The 13388-nt window shown below is 37.4% G+C and overlaps 1 protein-coding gene across 3 annotated transcripts in view; it reads right to left on the reverse strand.

The window, feature by feature from the left end:
- GRB14 (growth factor receptor bound protein 14) overlaps nucleotides 1-13388 on the reverse strand; it is a 128497-nt gene that overhangs the window by 6690 nt on the left and 108419 nt on the right. For all 3 annotated transcript variants that reach the window (XR_008677718.2, XM_031008807.3, XM_004032716.5), the window contains 3 exons: nucleotides 9233-9343; nucleotides 8946-9041; nucleotides 2741-2821 (listed from right to left, as the gene is read on the reverse strand). Coding sequence is in view for 2 of the 3 variants with exons in the window: in XM_031008807.3 (XP_030864667.2) it covers nucleotides 2741-2821; nucleotides 8946-9041; nucleotides 9233-9343 (288 nt within the window). In the remaining variant the exon portion in view is untranslated. The remainder of the gene's footprint in view (nucleotides 1-2740; nucleotides 2822-8945; nucleotides 9042-9232; nucleotides 9344-13388) is intronic.

A 13388-nucleotide genomic window follows, 5' to 3' on the forward strand; every position in this document is an offset into this window, starting at 1 on the left:
AGCAATGTTGATAACATTCAGAATTGGTTATATTTCTCCAACACTTCTCCCCTTTTCTAGCTCTTCCTTCTTAGGAGATGAACAGAGAAGGCCCTAAAAAAGGGGTCCATGATTTTAATGACATGACTTTCTTTTTAAGAAAAAAAATAGGTCTGGGTATACCCTGGATTATCCAGCCCACACTTTGAGATCACATCTACTAATTCTTAGTGAGGCTGCACATAAAATGGTTTTTCAGGAAGTTTGGCTAGGTGACAACCAGTATCATCCCATTTGAAGGATTTAGATAAACTTACAGTGCCATCATTAGCAAGAGGGCACACAATTTCTTCAGATATTTTTCTCTCATTTGCTTTATACAAAGCTACAGACATCAGAAATGTAATGGTTTCTAGATTATACAACCACCACCCTCATTTTACACTGCAGGATACCAGTGACTTGACCAAAGTCACACAGGCAGCTTATGGTAAAAGCAGTAACAGATATGTCTGTTGTAGGGTTCTTTTATGTTCCATAGAGTGGGAAATACAGTGGAGAAATTGCAGTTTAGAATGTCTATCCTCAGGTCAAAAGTGAAGCATAAAAAGAGCTTGAGTAGACTCGCCTTCCCCAACCCTCCGTCCCCTCACTTCAGCCAGGGCAATATTGATAAATGCTCCTTTAAATGAATCCTTTGTTTTCCCTAAAAAGGACCAAATATATATGGCTTCCTGAAATGTCTGCTGCTGATTGATTCTCACTTCAAAGGCTGATGGGGTGGCTGTTACATCCTTTATATAGCTAAGATATTCATTATGGTTTGAGAATTTTTTTTCTCATTTCCTTTCTCAAAATGTATACCTGGAAAAGTTAGGAAAAGAAAGAAAATAACATTGTTCCTGTAAAAATATAACTAAAGTTTTATACTAAAATATATACTAAAAACTTATATGTTAATCGCTGAAAATAGTCCCCGGATGAAAAGCAGCAAAGGCTGGTAAAGAGTACTGGCATCTTTTAGGCCCCTGATTCTTCCCAAATAATCTGGAAAAGTGAGATTTTATAGAGACACCAAAGTCAACACAACTACTTCCCAAAACAGATTCTAAGTTTCCTTCATGTAAATTAATAATATTAAAGATGTAATTCTCACATACTACTGTGTCTGATTAGGACAACTGCTAGACAGGATAGGTCTTTACCACACAGGCACCTGCATCCTCCAACCGCTATTCCCAACCAAACTCACTCAAGGAGTATCTCTTCCTTTACCTGGCACTGAACAAGGAAAGCTACACTAACTAAACTGTTATCCACATCTTGATCAATAGCAGCATCACCTTCAATGGAAAAAGACAAGGGTAATACCATACATGTATGCTGACAGTGATGAGAATAGGAAGAACTTCATTTATAACCATTCTTCCTATGATTAAGAGGACACTAAATAATTGCCTCCAAATATTTGGCTGCTATTAACATGTTCATCCTAATAATTTTGGACTCTAAAAGAAATTTGGAGGAGTTTAGGAAAGGATTAATATAATAAAATTCATTATTATTTTTATATACATATGAATTGAAAGATAAGAGTAAGCTGAAAAAATGTAAAAACATTCATCTTAACATGATTGCTTTTATAAAAATTCACTATGCCCCTTAGTTTCTTATTTTAGGGCTTAAAAGTAATACCATACAAAGATGGAAAGTTATTCTTCCATAAGTTAAAGTGACGTAACTACAAAATTGGGGTTCTTTTTCTATATAGTCTATCAGGTTTCATAATCAACATTATTTCATGCTTCATTCCTAGAACTGAGCATTTCATCTACTACATTACATGTGGGATAAATGCACCTTCCCTGGTCACATCCATGAAGAGCATATTTTTAACCTAAGTGAAAATGTAGATTAAAAAAATGCACATTAACTGATTTGTAACACATGTGCATACATCTGAATTCCTAATATACCCTATCTTAAGGAGTGCAGCAAAAATAGCAGAACATAAATCTTAAGTTCAAAAATACATTTCTTATGTTAATGCACACAAAATTAAAATTAGATCCTAAAGAAGGAAAAAGATGTGTCTGTGTGTGTCTGCAAATAAATACCCAAGTTACATTTAGTATAAGTCTGAAAAGCAGTGCTAGAGTTAATGTAACACACGACCTATATTTTGGCTTGCAGTTTTTGGGTTTCCTGGAAAGCAGTCTGCTTTTAAAGGACCTGGAACTTAAAAAAATTATTGTTAGCCAGAATGCAAAAGAGCTCACATGTGTATACTGTAGCTTTTAAAATTCCAAATCACTGGCATCTTTATACTAGATTGTGACAATCCCAGAATCGGTATTAAAATAAAAAATGAAACCACAATCAAAACCAATAATTAACAAAACATAATCTACACTGCCAAGGAATATGTTCTATAAATTATATTTTTAAGATCTAATCTTCAAATGTTGTAATGACACAGAAAGACACATAATTCTTTCAAATATTTAAAACTTTAACATATACTATTATATATTTTATTAAATACTTTATGTATAATGATATGATTTTATCACATAGATTGCAAGCAAATAAAATCCAAGAATAAAAAATTCAATGTAACATTATACTAGAATGGTGCCAAAGAGTTACTTAACCAACAGAAAATAACGTAAATTATTATAAGATACTGTTATGTAGTGTAATTTAAATTAATATAATGTGAATGTAAAATAAAACACAGGCTCAAAAATTTGGTCCTTACCATAGGTGATATGCTCTGCGAACTGCAGCCACTTCTACCTTGATATGGATGCATATAATTCTGGTACAGCTGCATGCCATACTGCAGAATAAATAAATAAAACACATTCCCACCACTTTTACTACTCTGATAATCTATGAAAATCAACACTTTCATCAATTATACAATATAAATATAAAAACAATTAAAGCAAATAAGTAAAGCAACCAAAATTTTGAAAGATAAACTTTTAGTGCCCTGCAACAATACATTTAAAAAGACAATTGAAGTCTTTTACTTAGACCTACAACTTAAGGTCCAGCTCACCAGTACAGACTTCAGGAGCTGACATATCTACTCATTATTCTTAGCACCAAATTGTACCACAACTATCTGGAGTAGTACACTGCCACATGATAAAAAAAAAAAAAAAAAAAAAAAAAACTCACTTGGGAAGGGCGATGTGCTTTCTGGTACAAAGATTCCAAAAACTTCACACACATCCTAAGCAACACTGTGCAAAATTTATTGTACCTCTCTGATGAATGACTAATGATTTACTTTCCATCTTTGGTAAATCCATAAACATGGGCCTATGTTGAAAATTATTGACAATATAGCATCCTTATATCAAAACTATTAATGCCATTATTAATTTTTTACTTCAAATTCCTGGAAACCAAAATAGTGAGGAATCAAGCTGATTTCAAATGAAAGCTTTCAAGGTACAATATAAGTAGTAGAAGATAAGAATTTCAGTGTCTTCACTTTCAGGAGGCAGCATCATATGGATTGAGCTGGCAGGACGGAATTGGAAAACAGGTCTGCATTATAACTGGATTATTAGTTTGAAAAACAGTAAGAATGCCAACTGCCAAAACCAAACTTGTCCTGGAGGTTTCCACATCTGAATTTGGAAGCTAACCTCCTTTAGGTTTAAGCTACTTTGTTAAAAAAAAGAAAAGAAAAGAAAAAGAAAACAGTGGAATAAACAGCCTTTTTTTCCCCTATATTCTGCAATTCTGTCCATTTCATAGAGCCATAATGAACTTAGAAGTTAGGTTTTATATAAAAGAGATTAAATAGACACCATGGAATCAAATCTTACCCGAAGGATAAATTCTATTTAAACATTCCAGCAGAGCTGTTTTTCTACTAAAGAAAAATAGTCATTCCCTTAAAAGCAATTCTAGCACAATGGATATATTTGGTAATCAGGCAAAAAAAAAATCAGAGGAGGTCTAAAGGAGTCACTGTTTTCAAGATTTTGCTTTTAACATGAATGCAAACCCACATTCATTTAAAATTCTCTGTGTTGACTTCTTATCCAATTATTTCCCAACTTCTAAAAATTATTTTTTTAATTTAAGGTTTGATTGACATTAATGGGACCTAATGAAATTTATTTCAAATCAACTGTAAGCCTACAATAGCTTTAAAAAGAAGGCAAAGGAGCTTAATTCCTAGTCAAATTCATTTTGGAGAATATATAATAACCTCAAACCAACATTTTCACAAGAAACATGCTGTTTGGCCACCTTTTATTAATCTGCATTGAAAAGCCAGCTGCCTACTAATAAGTCTGTTTTCTTCAAAGATATATTGTCTCTGGTACCTGCAGTGTTAGGTAGTTGCCTCTGTGCTGCTGGAGGTCTTTAGTAGGCATTTAACTCTGGACAAGAGGTAGGGCGGGGGTCACCTTAACATTTCCCCATCCTATGGAGGGGCAGATAAGGGACCAAAATATGTTAGAGAGGACCTTGCAGAGTTCTAATTGAAGGGAAGGAAAAGAGACAACATGTAACTAGGACATTACACATGAGAAAATCTCCCATTTTCTAAGTCTCAGATATTCTATAATTCTATATGTAATTAGAATTTATCCAAAGAGAAAAAGAGAGTCTCCATCTGATCCATATGAAGACTTTACGTATATATAAAAGAAAAGGACGTAAGAATAAAACAAGTGGCCAAATTCTTGGTGGGAGGCTGTTTCTAACAAGTGGTGTGTGATGAAAAAAGAGGGCACTCTCAGTTCAGCCAAGATAATATCTCCTTGTTCATTCCCGCTAAGTACAATGGTAAACGCTGGAAATAACACAGTAGACAACAAAAGAAAACAAAGTAGGTGTTAAAGACACTTCTACCATCAGGTGATCCCAGCTGCACCAGCCAGGGGGGATCCAACAGGAGGAGCCCTGCTGACAAGAAGTTGCCAGGGAAGCCAACTCACTGCACCATTAGAATGCCACAAGCGTGTCTGTGTTGTGAGACCTGGAGCAAGCCCTGGCTTCCTGTGATCTGGGTATTTTACAGTGTAAAAGAGATCATATCATATCTCTTTCCTGTTTGGGTTCTCATAGGTTCCAGATAAAGGGCCTCACAGATGCCTCCTTCCCTCTTCAGCCTCATCTGGAAAAGCTTCGCCACTATTGAAATGAACAGGAAACATGGATGTGGTAGGTAGAATAATGGTCCCCCAAAGATGTCCACATCCTCATCTCCAGAGCCTATGTTAAGCTACATGGAAAAAGGGAATTAAGGTTATCAATCAGCTGATTGTAAGGTGGGGTGATGATCCTGGATTATCCATGTGGGCCCACTGTAATCACAAGGGGCCTTAATAAGTGGAAGAGAGAGGCAGAAGAGGCAGTACCAGGGAGATGGCAGTGTGAGAAATACTTGGTGTGACAGTGTTGGCTTTGAAGATGTTGAAAGGGCCCCCAGACAAGACGTCTGGGCGGATTTTAAAGGCTGCCAAAAGACAAGGTAACTGGATTCTCCTCTAGAGCCTTCAGTAAGAAATGCAGCTCTGCCAACACCTTGACTTAATCCAGTAAGACTCATTTCAGGCTTCTGAACTAAAGGACAATAAATTTATGTTGCTTTAAGTCGCTACTCTCGTGGTAATTTGTTACAGCAGTCATAGAAAACCAACACAATGACGCATCTTTGAACTGGGAATCTGTGATTGAAAGATGCCTTAAGAACAGTAAGATGAGAAAAAATAGTGAGAAGGGAACATTATTCCAGAAAATAAGCCTCATTGAAATGGAAGAATTAAAGAAAGCTTTTAGTGTATTTCACCCATTTTTAGATGTGCATTTTGAAATTTAACATCTATAAATTCAGCTGCATCCTATAATCTATAACATCTTACATTCACTATGGACCCAGTGATTTGTCATTGCCCGAAACCTTTGGTGGGATCAAGAAATCACCAGCATCAAACCTTGCACACGCAATATCAGTGGAACACAGCCCCATGCCATATCCTGTGGAAAATACAGGTATCTGTGACTCTGAGATGAAAATGATTCAGAAAAGCCAGGCTTAGAATAAGAAGAAGTTCTAAAGATACCTCAATTAATGTATTCTACTTATATATTTTATTTTATATTTATGTGTGTATATACTTAATGCATATATATGTGTATGTGTAAAATACATTTATGTCCGTATGTATATACATCTGAGTGTATACAAGCAAAAGTGATTAAATTACAAAAATCTAGGTTCAAATAAACCTAACAAAACTATCTGAATAAATAAAACAAAAATTGTAAGTGATATGAAAGCATCATGTCATCATTTTATTGGCATCATTTTTTTTTCCTTTTAATGCTAATAAAAATAGTGATGTCTCCTGGTAAAAACCAATGGCTTCTTAGATTAAGTGAAATGCTGATTAAAGGAAGTGGGCTTACCACCTGCTTCTGTTTTGGGTGTCAAACTTTAAGCCCAAGTTAGAAGGGAGGAAGATGGGTTAACAAGGTTGAAGAACATCCTCTTTGCAGCCTAGCCTGATTTCCAGTTTTGAAAAACAGAGAAAACCAAAAACCACAAGGTATTTTCTCTACCATCAACTCTTGATGGAGTAGAGCCTTCCAAAGAGTACCAGCCTCTTTATCTGTAAAACTGGAGGGCTGGACAAAGTTAGTAGTTCTTATTCAGAATCCTTAAGGATGGGGCGGGGACCACATGTAAATTCAGAAAGCTTCTCATGTGACTTTAACAGCAGAATATTTGAAAAATAAGCAAACCTCTCATAAAAAAGTAAACATGGTGGCTATCTGCCAAAACAGCAAAAGAATGTAAATTTCACAGTTAAACAAAAAGCTTCATTTAAATCATTTGTTAAAACTTTCTTCCAATACCACTTCACATCCACTAGAATGGCCATAATTGACAAGAACAAGAACCAAAAAAAGTAAATAACAAGTATTGACAAATATAGGAAGGAATTGGAACTCTCATGCATTACTGGTAGGAATGCAAAATGGTTCAGCCACTGTGGAAAAACATTTTGGCAATTTCTCAAAAAATTAAACATACAATTACCATATAATAAGCAATTTCATTACAACATGTATTCCCCCAAAATCAAAAACCTGTACTCAAACAAATACATATACACATATTCATGGCAGCACTATTCACAATAGCCAAAGGTAGAAACAACCTAAATGTCCATCAGTGAAAAAATGGATAAACTGTGTTTATCCAACATATAGATAGATATAGAGAGCTATATATACAATGGAATAGTACACAGCCATAAAAAGGAATAAAGAGCTAACATATGCTTCAATGTTGGTGAACCACAAAACATTATGCTAAGTAAAAGTCAGAAACAAAAGGTCACATTCTGTATGATTCCATTTATATGAAATACCTACAATAGGTAAATCCACACAGACAGAGGCAAATTGGTGATTGCTAGGGTGTGGGAGTAGCTGCTTAATGGGTATGGAGTTTGCTTTTGAGGTGATTAAAATGTCTTGGAACTGAATGCACTAAATGCCACTGAATTATTCACATTAACAATAGTTTGATTAATTTTATACTTTGTGAATTTTACCTCAATTTAAAAATTGTAAGAATACAAAATAAAACTTTCTTCTAAACCTGGTATGATAATGATTCTGATTATTACTATTCTGTCCTTCTTTACCCTGATATCTCTTAAGTTGGATGCTAGGAAAAAGTCAACAGAGAGCAGAAGAGGTAAAAATGGCAAAGGCAGAAGAAAAAAAGTACACCTGGAAAATATACAAACTACAAATCAATTGAAAAGTTTACTTCATCCCCTTCTTCAGGGTAAATGAAATGGGGGAACCTAAGGACTTCACAGTGCTCCAGCTTCTCTGATTTTCATTTCTAACTATATTGAAAAGCTAGTTTTGGTACACGCATTGTTAATAATCTAAATCTTCCTGCGGTAAGAAAAGGATTATACATATCTAATACACATATAATATGCATAATCAATATATTGGCAAATTATATTAGTGCCTAGGCATAAATTATAAAGAGTACCTTAGAAAATGTTAATGCTCTTATTTTAAACCAAAAATTTAATAATAACAATAAATTATGTATTTTGTCGGCTTCAGCAGCAGCAATACTAACTAATGTGGACAGGCACTTTCCCTGGATTGTATCTTTTCAACAACAAAATTTTGTAATTTCCTCCCTAACTGTGACTACCAAATCAGTATCTTTAAAAGGAAATAGTTGATAATTGTTATAAGTATACAGTTTAAGTTTTGCTCAATTTACTGGCAAACAGTTTTTGAAAATAAATATGCTTTCTATACATTCTGGAAGACATCAGTTCTGCTTTTATTTCCTATGAGAGTCTACCTTCAGAATATTGTTACTCATTTCAAAATTGCTCAGCAGCAACAAATTATGCTTACGGAAGTTGTAATTTCTACTTAGCACGAGAGTAGATGTTTAAAAAATATATTCATAGTAAAATTGTACAATAATTTGAGTCATGCTTATTAAACTAGAAAGCAATTTATAAAACACGAATCGAACACAAAACAGTTAACATGAAATATCTCAAGGGTGGGCACATTTTAAAATACACTTTACCTTGGATTGTTGGCAACGTTTTAAGAATGCAGACTTAGTCATGTACAGGAGACATTTCATTCAGTTATACTGGCTATGTAATACCTTCACAAAAGTGAAAATCAGAACATTTCTAGAAATGGAATACTTACTCCACACACAAAACAGAAATGTATTAGGTTATTCCACTCTACTCCGAAAATGTTTATCATTTAGAATTTTAAAAACATACACATTTGGTGGTTATTTTTCTTCTTTCTCATGTAGCCACCCAGTGAGACTTCACGTTCTGAAATACAGATATTTTCTAACTTTTATGGTACTCACAGCAGTTAATAGAAATTCATGCCTCCGGCGAGATTACCTTAAGCAATCTAATCGCGGTCACCCAGCACGTCCTACTCTGCTCTTCTTCTGCACAGAGCATTTTCAGGTCTCGGGGCCCTCCCGCTTTGTTAGGCTAGAAGGCCACAGCACATTGTTTATCGTTAATGCATATCTTGAAGGTAACACCTGTTGAAATAAAAGCCACTAAAATTCTCCTATATATAAGAGAAAGCTGTCTCTTTTCAAAAGCAATTAAAAGAAACTCAAGCTTACCTAAAAGGCTGAGGCTTGCTTTATTCATCTATCAAAATATTAAGCCTGTACCTTAAAGCAGAATCCATAGTTAGTCGGTGCTCCATGTTTTTTTTTGCCTGCCAGTGACACATAAATATCACTATTGCCAAATTCGCTGAAAAACTGCAAATGCCGCGGTTCCTTAAAAAAAAAGTATTGAAATGAATACATATTTTTGCATTATCTTTTTTGTGTGTTTATATTATATAATTTATACCTTGGGCAAAAACTTATGACCAAAAGAAGTTCAATATGATGCCACAAAAATAAAAGGAGAAAAAAAATCTAAGTTACCATATCTTTAATTAACCAGGAGCTGGATACAATTTTATTTAATTTGAGAAGTGAAAATTTTGTTTATAATTTAATTTCCACTAATATAAATAAATTCCTGTTTAAAACTTCCAATTCTCTTTAACCACCATTTCAAGGAATCTGAGAGAGAAAAAAGTTAGCAAAGATTGGCTTTTGGAAATGTATTCCTCATCCAGCTTTCAAATAATGGTAGCTCAACAAAAGGGAGAAGGTTGGTTTGAGCTTCCATAGCAGTTAGAGAAGATAAATGAGAACAAGACAATGATTCCTGCTTCATTCACACACAGTCATCCCTCACATTTGTGTACAGTGGAACACACCACAGGAAGCAGCGACTCTAACTTTACAAAAGGAAAGAAAGAAAGTCTGTACAGATAGATGAGTTCAGGGAAATTAGCTGGCAGCGGAATGTTTCTGATTTTCAACGCAAAGTGGAATCATGAACAGCTATTTCTTCTCTGGGAAATCCATGAGATTTAAAACTGGTCATGGGAAATCACTAGGTCATATTATTCTGTGATAGGTTAATAACTTGGAGAAGTGCTTAATTCTGAGGTTGAATGTATAATCAAAACTGACCGAAATGCATTTGTTCTCTAAAACCTTGCTGCTAGTAGTGTGGACTCAGACCAGCAGCATCAGTATCACCTGGGAGCTTGTTAGAAATGCAAACTTTCAGGGCTCATCCCAGACCTCCTGAATCAGTATCTGCATTTTAACAAGATCCCAGGTGATTCATAAGCAGTAAAATTTGAGAAGCAGTGGAAAAAAAAAAACAAAAAACACCCCACAGAAGAACACACTGAGCAAAACGGGCAACCCCATTCAAATCCAAAAACCAAAAGAATCTTTCATTGTCATTTACCGGTGTTATTCCACCTCTGAAAACTGGCAGAACAAGAGCTTCTCTGTATTCACTGTTCTTAAGCATTTTAATCGAATGAATGACTGTAGTTTCTAACACCATTGGAGAATAAGACAGGAAAGAAAATTGTTTTAAAAAGACCCAGAATAGGACCCTTGGAAAAAGGTAGGAGGAAAGAGAAAGGTACACTTATTGCCCTGGCTTTAAAAATCTTATTCCTGGATAAAAACTAATTTGCTGGTAAAAATGTTTGATTTCTAGTAAGATGGAATAAAACCATTCCTGTCCACTGATGCTGTAGAAGTCAATATAGTTCAGTTATTCAAACAAGAGTAAAAGGTAGCTCGAGAAACACTGGAAGGCAATAAGAGGTATGATGAGTTTTTTTCTCTTGATTTTTGTTCCACCACTGCTAAGGCTTATGGCACTATAAGGCTATGAAGTTGAACTGGCATGGTTAGAAAAATGTAAGTATGTGTACATTTGTACATTTCCCCATGTGTACGGACATGGGGAGGTGGAGAGAAGCGTACTTAGAGATTTCTCTGTAAATATATTCATGACCACATCTTTAAGATTTGCAGCAGTAGTTAACTAAATTTAGAACTAAAACCAATCAAGACCTCCTCAGAGAAAAGGATAGGAAATGGTTTCTTTGCCAGGTAGAAATGCCATATATGACATTAGGAGGGGCAGAGCAAGATGGCTGAACAGAAGGCTCTACCTATCCTCCCCCAAGCAGGAACACCAAATTTAACATTTACACCAAAAAAAAAAAGCACCTTTCTAAGAACCAAAATCAGATGAGCACTCACAGTACCTGGTTTTAGAAGGGGGCCCACTACCACAAAGGGTGAGTCTCAGTCCTGGTGCATTCACCACAAGATGACTGGAGAGCCCTTAGGCCTTAAGTGAACATCAGCAGTCCCTGCAGTACTCCCTGGGGCCTTCATATCACTGAAAGAGGCACTGAAGGAGGTAGGAAAGACAGTCTTAAATTGTCAGTACCTCCCCTCCCCTGTTCCTCAGCAGGAGAAAGAATCTGTGTACTTGGGAGAGGGAGAGCACAGTAACTGTGAGACTTTGCATTGAACTCAGTGCTGCCCTGTCACAGTGGAAAGCAAAACCGAACTGAACTCAGCTGACACCTACCCATGGAGAGAGGATTTAGACCAGCCCTAACCAGAGGGGAACCGCCCATCCCAGCAGTTGGAACTCGAGTTCTGGCGAGCCTCCCAACTGCGGACTAAACTGCTCTGAGCCCTAAATAGACATGAAAGGCAGTCTAGGCTGCAAGGACTGCAACTCCTAAGCAAGTCCTAGTGATGAGCTGGGATTGGAAGCCATGCACTTGGAGGGCACACAAGCTGGTGAGCAACAGCTGGGGTGGCTACGGGAGTCCTTGCACTACCCTTCCCACAACCCCAGGCAGCACAGCTCGTGGCTCCAAAAAGAGATCCCTTCCTTCCACTTGAGGAGAGGAGAGGGAAGAGTAAAGAGGATTCTGTCTTACATCTTGGATACCAGCTTAGCCACAGTAGGACAGGGCACCAGAGTTGTGAGGCCCCTATTCAGAAAGTAGCTCCCAGATGACATTGTTAGACACACCCTGAGCCAGAAGGGAACCCACTGCCTTGAAGGGAAAAACCTAGTCCTGGCAGGATCCATCACCTGCTGACTAAGAGATCTTGGGCCCTGAATAACCAGCAGTGATATCCAGGCAGTAATCCATGGGACTTGGATGAGATCCTAAGATAGATCCTAAGACATGCTGGCTTCAGGTGAAACCTAGCACATTTGCAGTTGTGGTGACTATGGTGAGAGATTCCTTCTGCTTGAGAAAAACAGAGGGAAAAGTAAAGGAGACTTTGTCCTGTATGTTCGATGTATGTTTGATGCTAGCTCGGCCACAGATGGGTAGAGCACCAGGATGGTTCTGAGGGGTCCCCAGTTCTGGGCCTCAGCTCTTGGATGACATTTCTGGACATGCTCTGAGTCAGAGGGGAGTCCACTACCATGAAGGGCGAGTCCCAGACCTGGTGGCATTCACCACAAGATGACTGAAGAGCCCTTGGGCCTTAGATGAATATCAGCAGTTGCTAGCAGTACTCCCTGGGGACTTGTAGTAATAGTGGCCAGAGGTGAGGCTCCTCTGCCAGTGAAAAGTGGGGGGAAGAGTGGGAAGAACTGCGTCTCATGGTTTGAGTGCCTGCTAAGCCACAGTAGAATGGAACAACAGGTAGATTTCCAAGGTTTTTTGTTTATTTGTTTGTTTGTTTGTTTGTTTTTGTTTTTTGAGAAAGAGTTTCACTCTTGTTGCCCAGGCTGGAGGGCAATGGCGTGATCTCGGCTCACTGCAATCTCCGCCTCCTAGGTTCAAGTGATTCTCCTGCCCCAGCCTCCTGAGTAGCTGGTATTACAGGCTTGTGCCACCACGCCTGGCTAATTTTTGTATTTTTAGTAGAGAAGGGGATTCACCATGTTGGCCAGGCTGGTCTCTAACTCCTGACCTCAGGTAATCCACCCACCTTGGCCTCCCAAAGTGCTGGGATTACAGGTGTGAGCCACCACACCTGGCCGATTTCCAGGGTTTTTGGCTATAGTCCCTGGCTCCCAGATGGCATCTCTAGACCAACCCAGGGACTGGGGGAACTTGCTGCCCTGAGGGAAGGACACAGGCCTGGCAGGCTTCACTACGTGCTGACTGTAGAGACCCAGGGCCTTGAGCAAACATAGATGGTAGCCAGGTAGTGGTTCATGAAGCATTATACCACAAGGAAATACATGCACACACATAAGACCCACACACAAGAACAGCAACAAAAGAAAACTGTGTATGAGGGAAAGAAGGAAGCTATACAAGAGCAGTTGGGGGAAAATATGGGAAAAAAGTCAGGTATAACTATTTTGCAGCTCCATATCTCCTATCAAGACCATTACCCAAACATCTGGTCTCCGTCGTTAGCTGTTTTGAGCATTGCCATTTGTTTGCTTCGTCCTCAATAA

The sequence above is a fragment of the Gorilla gorilla genome, chromosome 11 (assembly GCF_029281585.2).
Source record: "Gorilla gorilla gorilla isolate KB3781 chromosome 11, NHGRI_mGorGor1-v2.1_pri, whole genome shotgun sequence".
Lineage (NCBI taxonomy): Eukaryota > Metazoa > Chordata > Mammalia > Primates > Hominidae > Gorilla > Gorilla gorilla.